This window comes from Xenopus laevis, chromosome 6L (genome assembly GCF_017654675.1).
Source record: "Xenopus laevis strain J_2021 chromosome 6L, Xenopus_laevis_v10.1, whole genome shotgun sequence".
NCBI lineage: Eukaryota > Metazoa > Chordata > Amphibia > Anura > Pipidae > Xenopus > Xenopus laevis.
In genome coordinates this window covers 132,231,175-132,252,411 of record NC_054381.1, presented here as the reverse complement: position 1 = coordinate 132,252,411, position 21,237 = coordinate 132,231,175, and the positions used below count along the sequence as shown (strand labels likewise).

At 36.3% G+C, this 21,237-nt stretch overlaps 1 protein-coding gene across 4 annotated transcripts in view; it reads right to left on the bottom strand.

Annotated features, from left to right (window-relative positions):
- The window catches only part of LOC108719304 (polyamine-modulated factor 1-binding protein 1), a 322,584-nt gene that overhangs the window by 214,279 nt on the left and 87,068 nt on the right, over positions 1 to 21,237 (bottom strand). For all 4 annotated transcript variants that reach the window (XM_018268087.2, XM_018268088.2, XM_018268086.2 and 1 more), the window contains one exon: positions 7,218 to 7,334. In XM_018268087.2, the coding sequence (XP_018123576.1) occupies positions 7,218 to 7,334 (117 nt within the window). The remainder of the gene's footprint in view (positions 1 to 7,217; positions 7,335 to 21,237) is intronic.

The following is a 21,237-nucleotide window of genomic DNA, read 5'->3' as shown; positions in this document are numbered from 1 at the left end:
AAACAGACCCTAATGCAATTAGCCTTAAATGAGGAAAATGATAGGGAAAGAACAGGTGAAAGACATTTTAAAAGTACAGGGGGGAGAGAGAAGCAATCCTACCCCACCCACAGCTCTGTTTCCAGGCCTAGGAGTATGACTAAGGTGTAGGCTCCCATAGCACAGGGCAGAAGGTGAAGCCGTGTCAGTTGGAGAAATCGAGGTTTCAGTAAGTGCAAGAAGGGTGAAGGAATTGGCAATGAAATGGTCTTGTATAGCAGTGAGTTTGTTGCAAATGGATCAGGCATTCCAGAGAGCATAGGGAAGATTAACTGGGTTCTTGGGTATAGGGATGAGTTCTATACCGTTGGAAATTACACCGAGGGAAAGGAGCCCGTGGCCGTGATATAACTGGGAAGGAGTACGGGCGAGGGTTTGGGGAAATGTCCTCAGCTGCCAGCAATAGAAAGAAGAGATAGACTAGGTGAGAGAGGGATTTCTAAGTTCTTAGTTTAGGCCTAACAGACAAAAGTTATAGCAGTATAGCACTAGAGCCAATTGTATGAGAGGAGCCAATTAACTCGCCAATATGCTTTTGAAAAGTGAGATCAGAGTATGGGACGGAAGCTTATGCACACATAGCAAGAACATAGAACCCTTACAGATAGTGCCTAAGTTGTAATCAAACTTAGGACCAAGCACTGCAATGCCACTGTGCAGCAATCTCCTATCTTTCCATGCATTTAAATGTATCCTGTTGTACTGGACTCATTTTTAGATTGGTCTTTGGAGTAGCTAAGGGGATTGTCTATGCATGATGCCAAAATTGCTCCAAAAGGATTTTTTCTCAAATCCAGGACAAGCAAATTATGTGAGAACAAACTGATCAACACTGATGACACCAGAGTAGCCTTATGCTACTGGCCTGCTCATGACAGCTGTATAGCCGGAGCTTAGAAACACTCACAAGCATATGGCTCTACCCAGCCAATGGTCAGACCTAATGGGGAAAGTGGTACAGCAGTTGTTCAGGTCAAGTATAATACATATGGCAGGTAATGAGGCTTCTTGTTAATAAAATGCAAATACTGTATATACTCGTGTATAAGCCGAGTTTTTCAGCACCCAAAATGTGCTGAAAAACTCTACCTCGGCTTATACCCGGGTCACACAACACAAACAAAGCTCTTTACAGTATAACCCCCAATTTACCGTAAGTCCCCTGTCCCTTGCGAACCGATCGATTTTATTAGCAAACACCTTTTCTATGCAGCGTGCACAAACTTACTTGTTAGAACTCTAAATGGATGCAGCGTGCGTGTAACGTGACACGCTGATAGGGAGGTGCAGGACTGCAGGAGCAGAAGGGACCGTGGCAAAAGAACACATCGAGGAGAGGGAAGCGGCTGCTGAATTGAAGATGGTGGGGGCTAGAGTAAGTCTGTAAGAAGCCGTTTCGGAAGAAAGGCTGGCTAAAGTTGGAGAAGAGGCACAAGAATGTGAGTAGAATAGAGAAGCGCCACTGTTCAGGAGAAGGGGGGTTGCGGGGGAAAGAGTTAGAATCAGTCTGGAGAGGCAGCCTGAAGGGACCGGGAAACAATACCATTGCAAACTACTCCTACACATTTGTGTGTGCTTAACACATTTCCCTCATTTAACGTTTACTACTTTCTCAAGAGGCCATGGTTTTGTAGACTCCACCATCTACAATTTTCTTATTCCTCCTATTCTCATTAATCAAGCAGTTGTGTGTGTTTATCCTTTTCAATTGATGGTCACTATTAAATATTTTTAGAATCTACTTTAGTCTATTATTAACTTATATTTATTAGCACTGCACTTTATATCACCAGTATATTATGACTCAATTTTAATTAATTGTTTAAATTGTCCTCAGTCATAATCTAATTATTAATAATTAATTTATTAAACCAATGAGTACTATTTATCTAGGTGTTTTTAAATTTTAAATTGGGATTTTCAAATTAATTCCTAATCAATTTATGGGGATTAATTAAGGTAATTCATTTGCACTGCACTTTATAATTTAATATTATTTATTAATCAAGTTAACCCACTCATGCCTTCATTTTTGATTATTGAAACTTACCAGTAGCTGCTGCATTTCTCACCCTAGGCTTATACTCGAGTCAATAAGTTTCCCAGTTTTCGTAGGTAAAATTAGGTACCTCGGCTTATACTCGGGTCGGCTTATACTCGAGTATATACGGTAGATGTATGTTACAAATAGTCAAAAGAGAGATATGGGTAGTAGACAGTGAATATCAGGGGAAAATACTACATCAATCCAGACTACAAAGACCAGAACAAAGCACAGATGTTCATTGTGGACAGCACACTGCCCCTAACTATAAGCATTAGTAAACTGTATTTAGAAGAGATGGGGCTACTAGTATATCAGTATGCAGACAAAAATAGTCAGCACAACCTTGTTTAATCTTCTTACTTTCTTTGGATGGGTGCAAGTTCTCCAGTGGCCACTTTCCACCAGCAAATGCAGTCAAAGTACGATATGAACAGCACCACAATTGTAATAGAAGTTAAAATGCCTTTATTGCTCAAGTGACGGGCATTACCGCTTAGCGGTAATGCCCGTCACTTGAGCAATAAAGGCATTTTAACTTCTATTACAATTGTGGTGCTGTTCATATCGTACTTTGACTACTAGTATATCAGTTCTGATAGGATGAAAACATAATGTTAACATTGGAAAGGTGCATAGAGCATCATAAAAGGTAAATTCAACTCGGGAAGGAGGATTTCAGAAATGAGGCTTTGCTTTTATTTACCCATTTAACTGCAGTTGCCCCAGGTGGCTGACATGGCAGGTGGCCCATTCACATGGCAAGCATTGTAGTGGTGCTGGTTATTCATTACATTTTACAAATTTTCCTAGTTCAATGTGCTTATGGTTTTTTGGGGGTAGGGCTTGTGTCATAGGCCCTCTCCTCTGCTTTTCTTTATATGTCCTTCACTTTATAAACCATTTCTAAAGGGAGTGATTCACAGAGAACAACAATTCTGGAAATGCATCCAGGATAAGCATAAGCACTTGCACTGCAATTAGCTGTTCCTATGCAAGGTATTTTTATCTGCTAGTTAGTAAAATACTAAAGGGTCAATAACACCTTATACATGTATACATGATAGTGTCTGCCCAGCAGCTCCAAATAAAATTTCTTGGCAGCAAAAGTCCTACTGTAATTGAGAAAGATGTTCATTGCGCTGGATCATATTTGACCTCTGTTTATTACCAGTTAAGTTAATGACACTATTATATTCTAAATTGTTTATCTGCTATGCAAATATGGGCACTTCAGCCTTATTAGACCTTGAGCATCAGCCCCCATGGCAACATAGCTTTCTTATGAAAGTCATATTACAGCTTAGAGCATATTAAGTCAAAACCACATTTTTTACCAGCACAAATTAACAGTAACTGTACAATACATTTATAAACATATAAAACAATTTTGTTTGTTGGCACTACTGGTCCTTTAAAATTAATTCAATGATTCTGGCACAATTTGTCAGGAGAAGAAACAAAAAATAATACAAAGCAGAAACAGTATGATTAGTTTTATTAATTTAATATATAACATCTAAATTGGGACTAGGAAGGATAAACTGTATTATAAAAGAATCCAAAAAGGTGCTACTTCCCTATTTATACAATGCTGGGACAATTTAATCACCCCTCTGAAACTGGACAACTATGTCAAGGTGATTGATGGCATTGCTGTTTGTAAAACATTGAAGCACTGAACACAAAGTTAGAATCTATGTCTGCCAATGCTTTCATTTGACCTTGCATGGAAAAGCAAAAGTGCTGCAATACAAAAGGCAAGGAATAAAAAAAAAAAAACAACTTTTTCTTTGTATAGTAACAATCACATGTTATGAGACCATTCTGGCTGGTTCTCTCTTTCAAAGACCAATTATGTCATATACATTTATATATGTAACTGCCACATTACATTTGTAATAATCTTGTATTTGCATAAGATATTAAAATATCAAATAAATAAGTTAGCCAATGGGGGCCAATATTCATTGAGTTGGAGGCCACATTTTTAACATCATTTAACCAGCAGCTGTTTACAATACAGGAGATTTGCTACTTAATTAATGATAAACAGGCAACAATTAGCTTAAAGAGCAGCAACAAAACACTTTAAAATAGCTCTTGTGAATTTACATGTCAACCGCCTGCAAAACACACACTTTCTTTTGATAGTCAGACAGCTGTCACTCAGAAACAATGACTGCCACATTTCCAAGTGCCAAACAAGTAAACTAAATTGATTTGGGGGCAGATTTATCAATAAATCTGCCCCTTGGTGTTTTGTTCATATTCCAGTCTCTTATTCATATCAATGCATGGTTGCTTTGGTAATTTGGACCATAACAACCAGATTGCTGAAATTACAAACAAAAAAAAGCAAAATAACAAAAAAAAAACATAAATAATAACTAGTGATGGGCAAATTTGCGCAGTTTCGCTTCGCCGAAAAATTCGCGAATTTCGTGCGAAATTCACGAAACGGCGAAAAATTCACGAAACGTTTTTTGGCGCCGGCGTCCGTTTTCGAAAAAAAAAAAATTTTTACCGCGAATTTTCGCGGGCGTTTCACGAATTTATTCGCTCGGCGCGAATCGTGCAAATTCGCGCCTGGCGAATACATTCGCCCATCACTAATAATAACAAAATTACAAGAATATCTACATCAGAGATCAGAGATCCCCAACCTTTTGAACCTGTGAGCAATATTCAGAAGTAAAAGGAGTTTGGAGCAACACTAGCAGGAAAAAATATCTTGGGGTGCCAAATAAGGGCTGTGATTGGCCATTTGGTAGCCCCTATGTAGATACCTACATTGAGGCTCTGTTTGGCAGTACACCTGGTTTTTATGCAACCAAAACTTGCCTCCAACTCTGGAATTCAAAAATAATCACCTGCTTTGAGGCCACTGGGAGCAACATCCATGGGGTTGGAGAGCAACATGTTGCTCACGAGCTACTGGTTGGGGATCACTGCTCTACATCATAATAAAAGTTAATTTAAAGGTGGGTAAATTTAGCAAAATTTTAATTAAAGTCTTAGTGCCAATAAATGAATTTAAATTTCCAGAAGTCAAATATTCCAGATTTATTAAAGTGGTTGTTCACCATTGAGGTACTTTTTCTATGACGTTGAGAGCAATATTCTGAGACAATTTGAAACTGTTTTTTATATTTTCATTTGTGGTTTTTGAGTTATTTAGCAGTTTACCAATTTGCAATTTTGGCAAATTAATTTGAATAAGAGACTAGAATCAAAATGATGAGTAATAAAACGAGTAATAAGAAATGTGTAGGCTTTTAGCATTTATTTTTAGATGGGGTCAATGACCCCCATTTGAAAGCTGGAAAGAGTCAGAAGAAGAAGGTATATAATTAAAGGAAAACTATACTCCCAAAATGAACACTTAAGCAACAGTTTATATCATATTAAGTGGCATATTAAAGAATCTTACCAAACTGGAATATATATTTAAATAAATATTGCCCTTTTACATCTCTTGCCTTGAGCCACCATTTTGTGATGGTCTGTGTGCTGCCTCAGAGATCAGCTGACCAGAAATACTACAACTCTAACTGTAACAGGAAGAAGTGTGGAAGCAAAAGACAGAACTCTGTCTGTTAAATGGCTCATGTGACCTAACATGTATGGTTTGTTGGTATGTTTGTGAGTACAGTGAATTCTACGATCCCAGGGGCGGCCCTTATTTTTTAAAATGGCAATTTTCTATTTATGATTACCCAATGGCACATACTACTAGAAATGTATATTATTATGAAAATGGTTTATTTACATGAAGCAGGATTTTACATATGAGCTGTTTTATGCAATATCATTTTATAGAGACCTACATTGTTTGGGGGGGGTATAGTTTTCCTTTAAATCCTATAAAAAAAAAAATAATGAAGACCAAATGAAAATTTGCTTAGAATTGGCCATTCTATAGCATAAAAAGTGAACTGAAAGGTGAACCACCCTTTTAAGTGCAAACAGCACAAAACCTCTAATAAAAGAAACCTGGCATCTACAAGGTAGCACGTTCCTGTAGAATGGAGTTATGTTAGCAAAATTCAAGATATTTTTCAATGTGAGCTTTTGAGATTAATTTGAAATTTAAGTTTAGTATGCTATTTTTACTGCACTGCTTTTTTCAACATTTTTTTAACTAATCAATTTTATTCTCTAATTTTTTCATAAATAAGAGTTCACATTTTTTTAAAAAAAAATTGAATTTGGATAAATTGGTCTACCCATGAGTTTGTTACATAACTCCAAATATGTTATATGCCTTTTTGGTGTGTGTTTTGTAGTCCTTATATTTAGTCTATACTCTCTGTATTCTTTAATTTGATATTCAGGCAAAGGGAAAAATATGCACACTGTGAAATGTAAAAACATTCAAATTAAGAATATTAAAATGCAGAATGGAAATTTTTTTCTGTTACTACTTTTACATCTCCCCACTGAAATCTAATGACTGTATCCAGTAGTGTAGAACAAAAAAATTTAGGCCAGCAAAATGAAAAAGTTTAAATAATTCATAATCATTTACAAATAAGGCCGCTTGCAAATAATCTCAGAATTCCATTGGGTACATCATACTCACTGGTAACTGAAATGTGTACTTTCCCTTGAAATGTTTTCTTTTGTTATAAGTAGTGCTGCATAGTTCTACCAACACAGATATATAGAACTGTTACAGTTTGGTATGATTTATGTGTGTATATATATTATGTGTGTATATATATATATATATATATATATATATATATATATATATATATATATATATATATATATATATATATATATATATATATATATATATATATATATATATAGGTAATGTGGGATGACGGCACTCCAAAAAAAACAGCAACACAAATGGTTTATTGGACTGAACCAACGTTTCAGTTCCTCACAGGCCTGTGAGGAACTGAAACGTTGGTTCAGTCCAATAAACCTCCTATTTATCTTCTAAGATTTGTGTTGCTGTTTTTTTTGGAGTGCCGTCATCCCACATTACCTATTGAAGTTTTTTCTAGACTGGCACTCAATCTTTTATTTTTGCTGTGGGTGTGCGTTCCGTATTTCTCTCTCTCTCTCTCTCTCTCTCTCTATGTATATATAAATATATATAAAAAAAAAAGTTTACCTCTTTCTTTGATCTTTCTTGATTTTCCCCGGAGATTCTCAACTCATCTTCTAAATGCTCTATATATTGCTTTTGTTGTGCAATAATCTTCTGGAACTTAGATTCCTTTTCATCCAGCTAAATAAGCAAGTCAAACAATGGTACAATAAATGCCAAGGTAAAAAATAACTGATTCTTAATCAAAGTGTATAAATGACACTGTACTGCATGTTAATTCAACTGACATTTTCTATATTTTACAAGACACTTTAGTTGCCTTAAAATCAATCTACATTTCAATGTTATCAATCCTTTCTATTTTAAATCTCATTTACTGGATTATAAATATTTCAACAGCATCACCTTAATTCTGATAATGTTTAAAATGTAAACTTTATATGCTTCCGATTCCTTCTAGCAGACTGGCTCTGAGAAGCCATATCTTTATTGATGACTTCATAGTCTGTGTTATACTTAATATGAATTCACGTAATATTTGTCAGTTCTGATTGACTATTATTATTATTATTATTATTCCTAAATATACCTTAACCAAACATAAATATGTTCCCTTGGACAAAGTATTTAGCAAATTGTTCAACAACAAAAAAAAAAGTTAGTAAATCATTAAATTTCATTGCACTCCCAACATTTTGCATATAATGATTATTGTAGTTTTAATTATTTTTTAAATGATTATGCAATTCATTATATTATTGTTTTCTTTTCTCTAATCTAAACTACAGATATGGGATTCATTATTCGGGAAACCTCTTATCCAAAAAGCACCAAATAATGGGAAGGCCATCTCCCACAGACTCAATTTTAATCATTTTTTTTTTTTTACCAATTATTTTCTTTTGTTCTGTAATAATTAAACACTTGCATTTGATCCTAATATATATATACATATAAAATTAATCCTTATTGGAGGCAAAACAATCCTATTGGGTTTATTTAATGTTAAATGATTTTTTTGAGCAGACTTCAGGCATATAGATCCAAACTATAGAATACCTCACCAAGCATTCTGGATAACAGGTCCCATATATGTATTTGTTTTTGTTTTATTAACGTTGTTACTTTACCCATTACTCTACCTCTTGTATTAACAGCCCATTAATGCTTACCTCAAAAAAGGCAAAACTCTTTAAAGACAATGACACCCGAACAAAGTATGGATCACTTTAGCACCAAGCCAAATGCTATACTTATTTTCCTTCCAACATCTTCCAACATCAGTTGAAAAAGAATAGAAAAACAAAAGATTGTCATTGTTTTTCTGGGGGTCGCAGACACCATATTGGATCCTGCAACTTCACCCAATAGCCTACTATCATGAATGTGCCCATGTGCAAAGAAGTACAGTAAAATATAGGCACCTGATGCACTGTGTGTGATCTTTAGAAGATGTGCAAATGTACTGCAGTCGTAGGGGCCTATTTATTATGCTATGTAAAACGAAATTCTCGCATGAAACCCAGCGCACATCAAAAAATCATTCGGACTTCTTCCATTAACTTATATCCAACTCAACAGGCCTGAGATGATGGATTTTCAGATTCAGACTTTTCCATCGTTTTTTTTTCCAAAAAAAAAAAATCCCAAATTTTTCATGATTTTTGCATTCAAAGTTTAGTAAATAACCCCCTAAGTATATGCACATGATCTATTTTGAATGCACCCTAACAGGTTTACAAGTTTCTTATTTTAGGTTTCCTTGTCCTTTAACTGCCTTTACAAGCCTCAACACTAAGCCATTGCACTTCCATATTATACAGTTCAAAATTATTAAGACTCACTTTCTATTTCACACGATCAAAAAAGTTGCCAACTCTCATATCCTGGTTATAATATATATACGGCTGTCCCTGGCACTGCAATATAAAGACTGCAAAGCAGTATGTGCTTTACCCACTGTTTCATCATCTTTAATATTATACATATGTTTAAGAATAGTTTTACTCAAATATCACAAAAAAAAAAAGACTCTTAAGACACCATTTCATACATCTCTTTCAGAACATTTTGTGGAAAGGGTGCAAGTGATGGATGACCATGGATCAGAATGGTGAAGTACTCCCATTGGAGTACTTTTCATCAGCACTCCTTTTGGATTAATATCTACTAAATATATAACATAATGCATAGATATTAGTTATAAGACTAATGTTGTATACTGAAAACATTACATATTTAGATGAATGAACAAATATCTGAAAATGTTTTGCCCTTAAAACAGTCTATATTTATTTGGCGCTGAAATGTTTCCAGACAGCTAATCAATATATGGGTGAAGCCTGAATTTATCACATTCCCTATTATTCTATAAGGTGAACTTGGAAGTGTCATCCTAATGGAGCAACCCAAGTAAAAAACAGTAGATATCTGTCGTTACTGATTAGACACAAAAAAGGCAAGTGAGCAGAATTGACTACATAGACTTGAATTCACCCCTATGAAGCAGTAATGGCATGAGACAAGGAGGAATGACCATCCAGTTATCCGATTAGCTGCTGCACAATTCTTTATTTACTCATTCCTTTAATCAGCAAAGGGACTTTTTCTGGTAATGAACATCATTTAATAAATATTACTTTTTTTGTTGAACTTTATTCTGATGCTTTTTCACAAACATTTTCTAGGTCCAGCAGAAGAGATTGCCATAGAAACTATTTCACACAAACGAATACATGTAACATATATGCTATATGTAAGGTTTTTGCAGTTGCCAGTACAGATTCTCAATTTCAGAAGACATTGCTTGGATGAGAGGTAAAACATGTTTTAACATTTTTTTTACATAACTGAGAAGTCAAGATAACATACAGTAGACTTACCCATTTTAGAAAACAAAAAAAAAAAATCTTCTTAATTTTGTAGTCCCCTATTATTCTATGTCTCTGCCTCCCCTATGGAAATCCATTTGCTAGCTCGCAATTTCATTGGTAAATACAATTTTTAAGTCCCTGAATTAAATTCATGTCTACATATCTTTGGTTATATAAAGTTCCTTTATGTTAAATTTTCCTTCTCTTCTCATAACCTCATTCCATATTTAATTAAAAAAAAAAAATTACTTAAAGGAGAAAACAAAAATGTGCCAGTGCATTATACTCTTTAATATAAAAGTGTTCAAAAAAGTAGTTTGACTCATTTATTGAATTTCTTTAAAAAAAAACAAAACAGACTAGTCCTGCCCATCTGTTCCACTTCCTGCTGCCTCCTTTCCCATGCTGTGCAGGGAAGCTGGCAGCACTCTAATCTTTAGTTAGGCTGGGACCTGTCTTTGCTTGTGTGACTGCAGGGCTGCGATAGGCTACACCCCGTCCTACTGTGCTTCTAGCAGGGGCCATTAGGACACAACCCCCTCATTTGGAATTTGGACGGCTACTTTAGCAGATCTATGGGGAGCTCCAATAAAGGGGCCATTTTTAAAGATAGTAATTTTTAGCCGAAAAACATACCAACACATATAGAATTCATTACTGCCTACAAGATTAGGGGGCTTCCTATACATCTCCTTTAAGCCTTTCACACAAATTCCATTGCCATAAAGTATTCCCTTCCCTGCAAATATTTGAAGTAAACATACAATAAAGGGTAATTATGTTACATTTATCAATTGTTACCCAAACCATTAAGATTGTAGTTCTTGTGAACAGGAACTGTAATCTTCCTTTTAAAGAATAACTAAACTCTGATCATTCTCAGCCCACCCAACTCCATCATTCTCAGCCCACCCATTCTCAGACCTCCCCTCAAAGCTTCCTCCCCACAACATATATCCCAATAAAAAGTTGTGCAGTGCAGTTCAAGGGCATTACATTCCCTTGTCTTTGTATTATTATCAGTCAATTAAACCACATGGATCTTGCAGGAGTGTGCACAGTCGAAGCTGATACTTGATATACATTCATTTGAGAATACTCCAGTAAGGTCATATTAGCAAAGTTGGTTGGGTTTAGCTAACCCAGGACACATCTCAGCACAAGCCCCTATTAAACACATTGCTGTCCCCTTTTTTATTAGTAATTTAGTATCTGTGCAAGTGAATACACTTAATAAACAGGGCTTTTTTGAGTGACAAATTATGATCAGAAAATTGCCAAGCCACCATACCACATCAAGGTAAAAACCCATATGGTTACCTATTTACCTCCGAACATATTTTGTTAATAGGCTAGCTCCTCCCTGCATCTTTGCATTTCACATGGTAATGGCAGGTGCTTTTCAGACCAAAAGTCACATTGTTGCAGAAATTGTAATAGAAAGTCAAATTGTTGCAGAAATTGTAATAGAAAGTCAAATTGTTGCAGAAATTGTAATAGAAAGTCAAATTGTTGTAGAAATTAGGCATGGTGCTAAATTCCTTATCTGCATGTCCATTATTTCCCCATAATAGACACAGGAGAAATAATACATAGAAACCCCATACAAGTAGTTTCTATTATAAGAAAGACGGATGCTGAGTTTCTAATTATAAGAGTCAGAAAATAAACAGCAGACTGTGTTATAATTAAAAATATATATATATTTTTTGGAGAGAAGTAAAATTAATGGCAGAATATAAAATACGTTTTTAAAATTTAAAGTGCAATGCTCAGAATCATACATCCACTACTACTGCTCTTGCTGCTACGACTGATAAAGTTTATGCAATAGAACACAGATCTTACATCCCCAGATTTTATGTTTTTCTGTAATTGATGCCATTTTTTTCGGGGTCCCAAATTGGGAAGCTGCATTATTTTCTTTCCCAAATTATATGTTTTCGTAGAATTTCCATAGATTTGCTGCCCTGGAAACTGTAAATTCAAGGTTCTACTGTAGTCTGTTACTGAGTAACCTTTCTGATCACCGCATTAAAACTACATGATTGCTTGTGGCAAATATGCCAAAGAAAGAAAGCAAGCCTCCGTTAGTATACAGAATTTCCAATAAGACATACATCCAAAATAATGGTAACCTCATTTGTGTGCTAATACAGATTGAAAGACTTCTTAAAAAAATCAAAAATATGGTTGGAATACTATTACAGTGCTAGTAGTAAGGTCCAAACAAACCACCCCTTATGAAATATGAGAACATAATTTCTTTAGGACATTTAGCCACGTTTATATTAAGTGTACTTTTCAGTTAATATGGCCCCATGCCACATAAAAATGATTTATAAAGAAAATGGAGTAATGCGAGTCTAAAGTCTACCTCAGCAATATAGTGTAAGGCAGCTTGCCATAATCTACACACATTAGTTAAAAGCCACAACCATAGAGGCATTATTTCTGACAAGTAAATTGGCCTACAACCACAATGGGTGATTAATAAGTCAAGCCTCCATTGTGAGCCAACTATATATCTCAAAGCAGTGTTTCAAGGTTGTATTCCTACATTAACAATTATTTTCATTCCCTGTGCATTCTATATGTAATTGTTTGCAATGTTTAATAATTCAAGAGACTACCAGAATGCCCGATGAGCATAAAAGGACTTGGCATGTGAAGATGATCAGAGTGAAGATGTTTTACTTAATAATACTCCATAGTTGAATTAGTAGCTCATGTTCTAATGGAAGAAAAAAAAAAACAATCACTATTCCACAAATAAGCAGCAATATATAGATTCAACACTTACATATTGCTTAACCAACATAATATTACAGATGGCTCCCTGGGTTTACTCAACATTTCATTATTGCATTTATCTACTTTTTTTCCTATTAGAGTAAAAATTAAAAAAACGTATACAAAAGAAGTGCCTGCTTTGCAGTTTGCCAAGCGATGCATATGTCAACCTCAGAAATCTATTGATTAGATCCTGGCCGGCATACTTCTTTATTACACTAATTATTTCACTGTGAATCTGAATGTGTTGGTATTAAGAATACTGCTACTGCAGTTATTACCTTGTCATCTCAAAGCCTTGCAGCTGAGTCATTTGTATTGATTCAGATTCATATTGGAATGAGAGGCTTATTTTAATCAAATATGTTTGTTTTTCTATTGAGCACCGAGAAATTAGTACATTGACATGTTATTTTTTTTCTTTTGTTCGGGGAATCCGCACATTCTTACTTAACTATCACTTCCCCACTGGACTACAATTAGGAGCCAGAGGAAATAATGTAACGGATAATGAACTAGGAAACTTACAATGAATTCTTATTTTTTTGGGGGGGATATAGACACAAACAAATAAATGATAGCAGTGTATCCTGATTTGCCAAATTTGTAAATGTTCCTGATTCTCCCCATGGCTAGAACAGATGTATGGATTACCAGAGGTTTCATGCGACTGACCACTAACCCCAATATGTGATTAAAGGCACAGGTGCAGAATACTATAGCAACCAATGATTTTTTGCTTTTAAACAGGTGACCAGTAAGAGAACTGTAGAACATTTTGCTCCTTTTATTAAATAACCCCAATGGCTTGTACTATTCAAGAGTTGACCAAATCTTTATCTTATTCTGTACATACTGGGCCAGATTCCATTCAATGAGAAAGATGTATCTCCTAATTTAAGTCTATGTTTTCCCATTGCCTTCAATGGAGTTTTCTTGTGATAAGCAATAAAATAAAGTCTTCCCATTGAATCAAATGTGGACCATTATGGGAAGTCACGGTTCCGACTATCCTTTACAGCAACCCCAGCAAAGTATTTCCATTACTGCACCCCTGGCACACACATACTATTACTCACAACAAAAATTTGTAAGAAGTTCAATATTTTGCATATGTTATATTGGGATCCATTATCAATAATTATTCAAAAAGCTTAGAATTATGCGAAGGCAATCTCTTATTTATACACACTTAACATTAAAAAGACAACTTTTTTTTTCTAATTTTGGTTCGGTACATTACCACAATGAATTTTAAATGAAACAACTCAGATGGAGTTGAACTGCAGCATTTCAGCTTTAATTCAGTGGGTTGAACAAAACCATTGCATAAACATGTGAGGAACTAAAGCCTTTTTTTAAAACAATCACTTCATTTCAGGGGCTTAAAATTAATTGGACCCGGGGTTCAAAAGTAATTGGACAATTGACTCAAAGGCTATTTCATGGGCAGGTGTGGGCAATTCGTTTGTTATGTCTATCAATGAAGCAGATAAAAGCCCATGAGTTGATTTGAGGGGGGGTGCTTGTATGTGGACGATTTTGCTGTGAACAGACAACATGCGGTCAAAGGAGATTGCAATGCAAGTGAAACAAGCCATCCTTAAAATGCAAAAACAAAAAACATCTGAAGAATTGCTACAATATTAGGAGTGGCAAAATCTACAGTTTGGTACATCCAGAGAAAGAAAGAAAGCACTGGTGAGCTCAGCAATGCAAAAAGACCTGGACGTCCACAGAAGACAACAGTGGTGGATGATCGCAGACTTATTTCCATGGTGAAGAGAAACCGCTTCACAACAGCCAAACAAGTGAACAACACTTTCCAGGAGGTAGGGGAGACAGATAAAACCAAGATCAACCTCTACCAGAATGATGGCAAGAAAAAAGTATGGAGAAGGCATCCAAAGCAACCACATCATCTGTAATAGGCAGTGTGATGGCTTGGGCATTCATGGCTGCCAGTGGCACTGGGACACTAGTGTTTATCCATGATGTGACACAGGACAGAAGCAGCCGAATGAATTCTGAGGTGTACAGAGACATAGTGGGGGTCATTTATCAACACTGGGCAAATTTGCACATGGGCAGTTACTTATAGCAACCAATCAGTGATTAGCTTTTTAAAGCCAACTGTAAACAGAACAATGAATGCAGCAATTTGATTGGGTTACTGCCCATGGGCAAATTTGCCCAGTGTTAATAAATGACCCGCAGTGTCTGCTCAACTCCAGCTAAATGCAGTCAAATTGATTGGGAGGCGTTTCATAATAAAGATGGACAATGACCCAAAACATGCAGCCAAAGCAACCCAGGGGTTTATTAAAGCAAAGAAGTGGAATATTTTTGAATGACCAAGTCAGTCACCTGATCTGAACCCAATTGAGCAGCATTTCACTTGTTGAAGACTAAACTTTGGACAGAAAGGTCCACAAACAGCAACTGAAAGCTGCTGCAGTAAAGGCCTGGCACGATCTAGTGATGTCCAAGACTTCAGGCTGTCATTTTTTTTTTTTCAACCAAGTATTAGAAATTAACATTTTATTTTCAGTTTTTTAATTTGTCCAATTACTTTTGAGCCCCTGAAACAAAGGTGATTTGTTGAAAAAAAGGCTTTAGTTCCCTCACAGTTTTATGTAATCTTTTTGTTCAACCCACTGAATTAAAGCTGAAAGTCTGCAGTTCAACTGCATCTAAGTTGTTTCATTTAAAATTCATTATGGTAATGTACAGAACCAAAACTATAAAAAAAGGTATGTCCAAATATTTATGGACATAACTCTGTGTGTCACTGTATTTATTTTACATTGCGTCCAGGTTTTTAACTCCTTACTAATAGGATGGTCAAACAACCACAGCCTTTATTTGCAAGGGGGTATCCTCTTTCTCACGTCATGTCCATCCTTGGTTGAATTCCAGGGCTCAACTCCCACCATGGGCTCCATACTTTGTTGAATTTGCGGGGCGTGCCTCTGGCTTTGTGTGTGAGCTCAATTAGAGGTATTACAGCATTAACTAAATTTATCTAAGAGACTCTCATTGGGGGGGTTTGTCCCACCCACTGCATAATTAATTTTTTCTTTGCATAGTACAATAATGCCCTAAGTCTTGCATGGACAGTAAGTACTAATTGGTCTATTACCCCCAGTAGACACACTATAGGGGACAATACTTGTGGGAAGTCAAGGGTGGTTGCTGTCATTATCTGAGACCAGTAGGTATTAATTACCGGGCAGGACCAGATCATGTGTATGAAATTGCCAACTGGAGTTCTGCACCTGGGGCATATATCATTGTTTCTCTTACCCAAAGCCATACGTTTTACCGGGGTTGTATAGAGTTGATGGAAAACTTTATACTGAATCAGTCTATCTTTCACAGGTATACTAGAATACATTGTTTCAGTGGCTTCATCTCAGTCCTCCTGGGTGAGCTCCAGTAATTGTGACAGCCATTTATTTTGCTCTGTTTGGAGGGGGGGGGATACCGGCTAGGAGGTTGTGGTATAGTTTGGACACCATCTTTTTAGGCTGCTCTATTGCCAGGGAGTCTTCCATTGCCAGTGTGTTCAAAGTTGGGGAGTGTGTTCTAAATTGGGCCTTGAACACATGGCGGATTTGAAAGTATCATGGGTAAGCACCCCGGTGTACAAGCTTAGGGTATGATACAAAATTATTATTTTGTAATAGGTCGCCCAAATATGTAATGCTCCTTTGTGGCCAAAATAGATTCTAAGTTACAGAAGTGTGGTAGGTTGGTATTTCTCCACAGAGGCAGAGAGAGTGTCAGGCGAATAGGATCTTTTTAAAGAAATTTTAACCCTTGACACCAAGCTCTGTGGGGGTGTGGCAATGGTAGATGGAATTAAGTTAGGTTTTTTAAGCCTTCTAGCGATCCTATGTTGGCTTGCAATGCCATATTGGGGTCATATGGGTCTGGGTGATACCACCAATGTAAATAGTATATTTGGGACGCCAGATAGTATAGTTGGACGTTAGGTAGTGCTAGGCCGCCATCCTCTTTGTTAGCTGTGAGCTTTACCCATGCAATGCTCGGGACTTTACAATTCATATAAAAGGGGATTATAAAACTGTTAATTTTTTTAAATACAGTCTTAGGGATGTGGGTAGCGGTGTTATGTAGCTGGTACAGCAATTCGGGTAGATACACCATTTTTATGCGGTTGTGAGGGAATTTTGGATGTCGGAGTCGAGCTTTGAAATTATGGGGTTAAGGTTGTTATTAACAAACCGGGAGAGGTCTGAATGTATATTGAGGCCAAGATACTTAAACTCCTGAACCCACGATAGTTGAGCATTTGGGGTGAGAGTGGAGGGGGCTTGGTTATCTTTGGGAAATAATAGGGATTTACTCCAGTTGATCTTTAGACCTGAAGATGCTCCAAACTGTTCCCCTATGTTAAGGAGGGCCGGACGAGAATCCACAGTATCTGCTAGGTATATCAGTAAATCGTCAGCATATAGGGAGATTTTCTCAGTAATTGGCTGAGAATAAGACCCATAATTTGTTCAGATTCTCGTATGGCTATGGCCAGGGGTTCAATAGCCAATGCGAATAGAAAGGGCAACAGTGGGCATCCCTGACGAGTGCCTCTTTTTAAGTGGTATGAAGTGAAAATAAGCCCATTTACCCTGACTTTTGCGGTTAGCTGATGGTATAGCAACTGCAGCCATTTAATAAATTTTTCCCCAGATTAAATCTACGTAAGGTCTCCCACAGGTAGGACCACTCTATTGAATCAAAGGTATTGAATCAAAGGCCTTGGCGGAGTCGAGTGAGGCCACTGCTCTGTTCCCGCTTTATCATGTTGTATTCATATATTAGTATATAGTCTCCTCAGATTAATATTCTTAGATCTGCCATAAAGCCAGATTGATCTGGGTGAATCAGGTCAATAATGTATCTTTGGAGTCTTGAGGCTAGTATTTTTGTGAATATTTTAGCATCAGTATTTAAAAGGGAAATTGGTCAGTATGAGCTACATTGATTGGGGTCTTTGCCTGGTTTAGGAACCACAATTATGAGAGCCTCATTAAATGAAGGGGGGAGAGAACCCACTTAAAAGGAGGTTTGAAAAGTAGACAAAAGGTGGGGGACCAATTGTTTCGCCAATACCTTATACCAATTTGCTGGGAGGCCATCTATTCCTGGTGTTTTATTGGGTGGGAGAGAAGCTATAGTTTCTTTTATCTCCTCTGCAGTTATGAGTTGATTGAGTGCTGCTTTTTTCAGCTAGGTGGAGAGACGGGATAGGAACGCTGTCCAGGAATGGACAGTGTGTGCTGTTGTTGGGGGGAATTGTAGTATTTTATAGTTCGCAAAAGTAATTGGCAAATTCAGTAACCACTACACTTTCGGCTCTCTTAATTAATTCTCCATATTAATAAAACAGCTCCTTGTTCTTGATCCTAACTAAGATTTCATTTGTGGCAAAACAATCCTATTGGGTATTATTAATGTTTAAATCATTTTTTAGTAGATTTAATGTATGGAGTTTCAAATTATCCCTTATCTGGAAAACCCCAGGTTCCAAGCATTCTGGATACCAGGTCCCATATTTGTAATAATATTTATAGATCAACACATCACAGGAGTCATTTAAGTCCCACAAGTGCAGTTGCAGTCACCCAAAATAGACACAGTTGTTGCATGAAAAATTCCTTGTTAAAAAAACATACTACATGGAGAAAAATCTAGTCGAATACATACTATCAATGGTTAGTACTTTTTATGATTTGTTGTTATTCGTGATGTATACGAGAATACTATTTGTAAACTACCTGATCGTATTTCTTGATTACTGTACTCTGTATGCTTCATGCATGTTATTTTCTATATTTGTTCAATAAACAAACTTTGATTACAAAAAAAAAAAAAAAAAACATACTACATGGAAACAAAGGTATGCTTTGGAATGTTTGCTCTGGCTTATTGTATTTGAAATAGTTTGCTGTGAATTTACCAAGGAACCCTGTGCTAATAGGTACAGAGAGCAGGTGTTTGACTAGTATGTATCCAGATTGCCGAAGCACTCTAATGCTTGAGGTAAAACGTATTTATTTCATTACCATGGGTAATGATGTGTGTATAAACACTAAATGGACTAGCAACTACAAATGGAGAGCTTCACCAGAAGGGAGATGGGACAGAAAAAATAAGCCATAGCAGGAAGTAAGTAAGGACATCACAAAGATAAAGAGATACAAATACTAGTTTAAAATTATGAAATGTTGATTGTATAAACCATAAAATTAAGAGGAAAAAAGTAAAAAAAAATAAAACACAATTATTCTCTGCCCTTCATTAAGAAGCAGGATAGGGGAGGACATGGTGGGTTTGGAAAAAGCTAGAAACCTGAAACATCAGATATAAACATACCTGAGATGGTCTTCTGTTAACTGGTTATACACGTACTGTATGTCCTTTCATATGATTTTTTGTATGTGCATGATGATCTTACAACTCTGACGTATATTTATTAACTATGGATTTTAATCTATTTTTTTGATCAGGCTGGTCCATTTGCATATGCACCATGTCAACCAGTGCATGGTGCATTGTCACAGCCACAACTGCTGCTGTTCTGCCCATTTGGGCTGTTGGCACTAACAAATGGAATACCAGATATGTGACCATACTGTGAATAGGCCCTTTAACTGTGTCCACCATTCAGACTGTGGGCTAATCAGTCATATACTGCATAGGGATCACCCTGTGTATGGCTGCCTTCACCCCACTATACCAGCATATATACTCCTTGGCAGACAAATGTTGCCTGAACTAGAGAACAGATCCTCTGCACTCAACCATTATTTTATGCAAATGATATGCATAATGATAATACACCACAACAGGAATTAGTTGAATATATATATATATATATATATATATATATATATATATATATATATATATATATATATATATATATATATATATATATATATATATATATATAGAAACGAAAGAAATGGACAGCACTCACTGTTAATGCATAAATAATGTATTGAAAGATAAAAACATTACATCACCATATATGTGCACATATCAGTTGGCGACGTTTCGAGCCATCTTGGCCCTTTCTCAAGCCATGTGTATCAATGGTGAAAAGACATAGTCCGTGTTCATAATGGTATTTAAAGTCCAGGAAAGGAAGTGACATGCAAAGTATTTTCCATACACAATGCAGGGTTTCCACCCCATAGCCTGAATGAAAATCAAATATAATGGAAACAACTTTAATATTATCGCAGCAATTTTAACCCATGAATACAGTAATGGTAATAAATATAACAAATTAGCTATAAAAACAAGTACAAGTCATAATCCTTATTAAGACCATGTGGGTGAAGTGTGTTCAACCTATTGATCCACCACACCTCCCGCTGCTTCAATCTTAGCTCCCGATCACCCACTCTTTTAAGCGGAGGTACTGTTTCCAGCACCATAAACCGCAGTTGGTCACTTGTGTGACCAAACTCACGAAAATGTCTAGATAATGGCAGTGCTAGATTGCCACAATTAATTGTAGATTTATGTTGGGAAATCCGTGACTTCACTTTCTGCACGGTTTCCCCAACATATAATTTGTTGCATGGACATATGATCACATAAACCACATACTGTGACAAGCAAGTGTGATATCCTCTAATCTGAAATGTTTCCCCAGTGTTGGGATGTACAAAATTCTTTCCTCGAATCACATGTTTACATTGTACACAATTCAGACACTGGTACATACCCGTATTCTTAGTACCCAAAAGAATATTAGAACCGACTTCCGGTTTTGATGTCTTGGTTCTAGACAGAACAGAGCCGATTGTCCTACCTCTCTTGTATGAAATCATAGGAGGTAGGGCAAACTCTCTTATTGTGGGATAAGCTCTACGTAGTCTCTACAAGTAGTCTTCAATTTGTCCTCTTTTCAACTTAGTGAAACACAGGTGGCAGTATTGGGAAAAGGTTTGAACTTTTGTCTTTCGGCTCCAGCGGATCGTTTTCAAATGGACATTGATTTATACAGATTCTATCGGACTTTACGGTTGAAGGTACATTTTTCTAATTTTGATAATGGTGATATACAATTAACTAATGCTGATGAGTCTTTCTTACTCACTCCACAAAAATTTGGTCTCCGCAGCAAAAGTAGGTTTGTTCCACCAACTACCTACCCTGCCGTGGAAACATATTTTAATAACATACAACGAGAACTTGAAACATTGTATCAGCAGGGGTCTGATATCCCTAGAGTGATACATAATGTCACTAGGGCAGAAAAGGAAGCCTTAGATAATTTAATGAATGAAAACATGATCACAATCAAACCCTCAGACAAGGGGGGTGCGATTGTGATTATGGATACCACTTACTACATTGATGAAATTTTGGGCCAATTA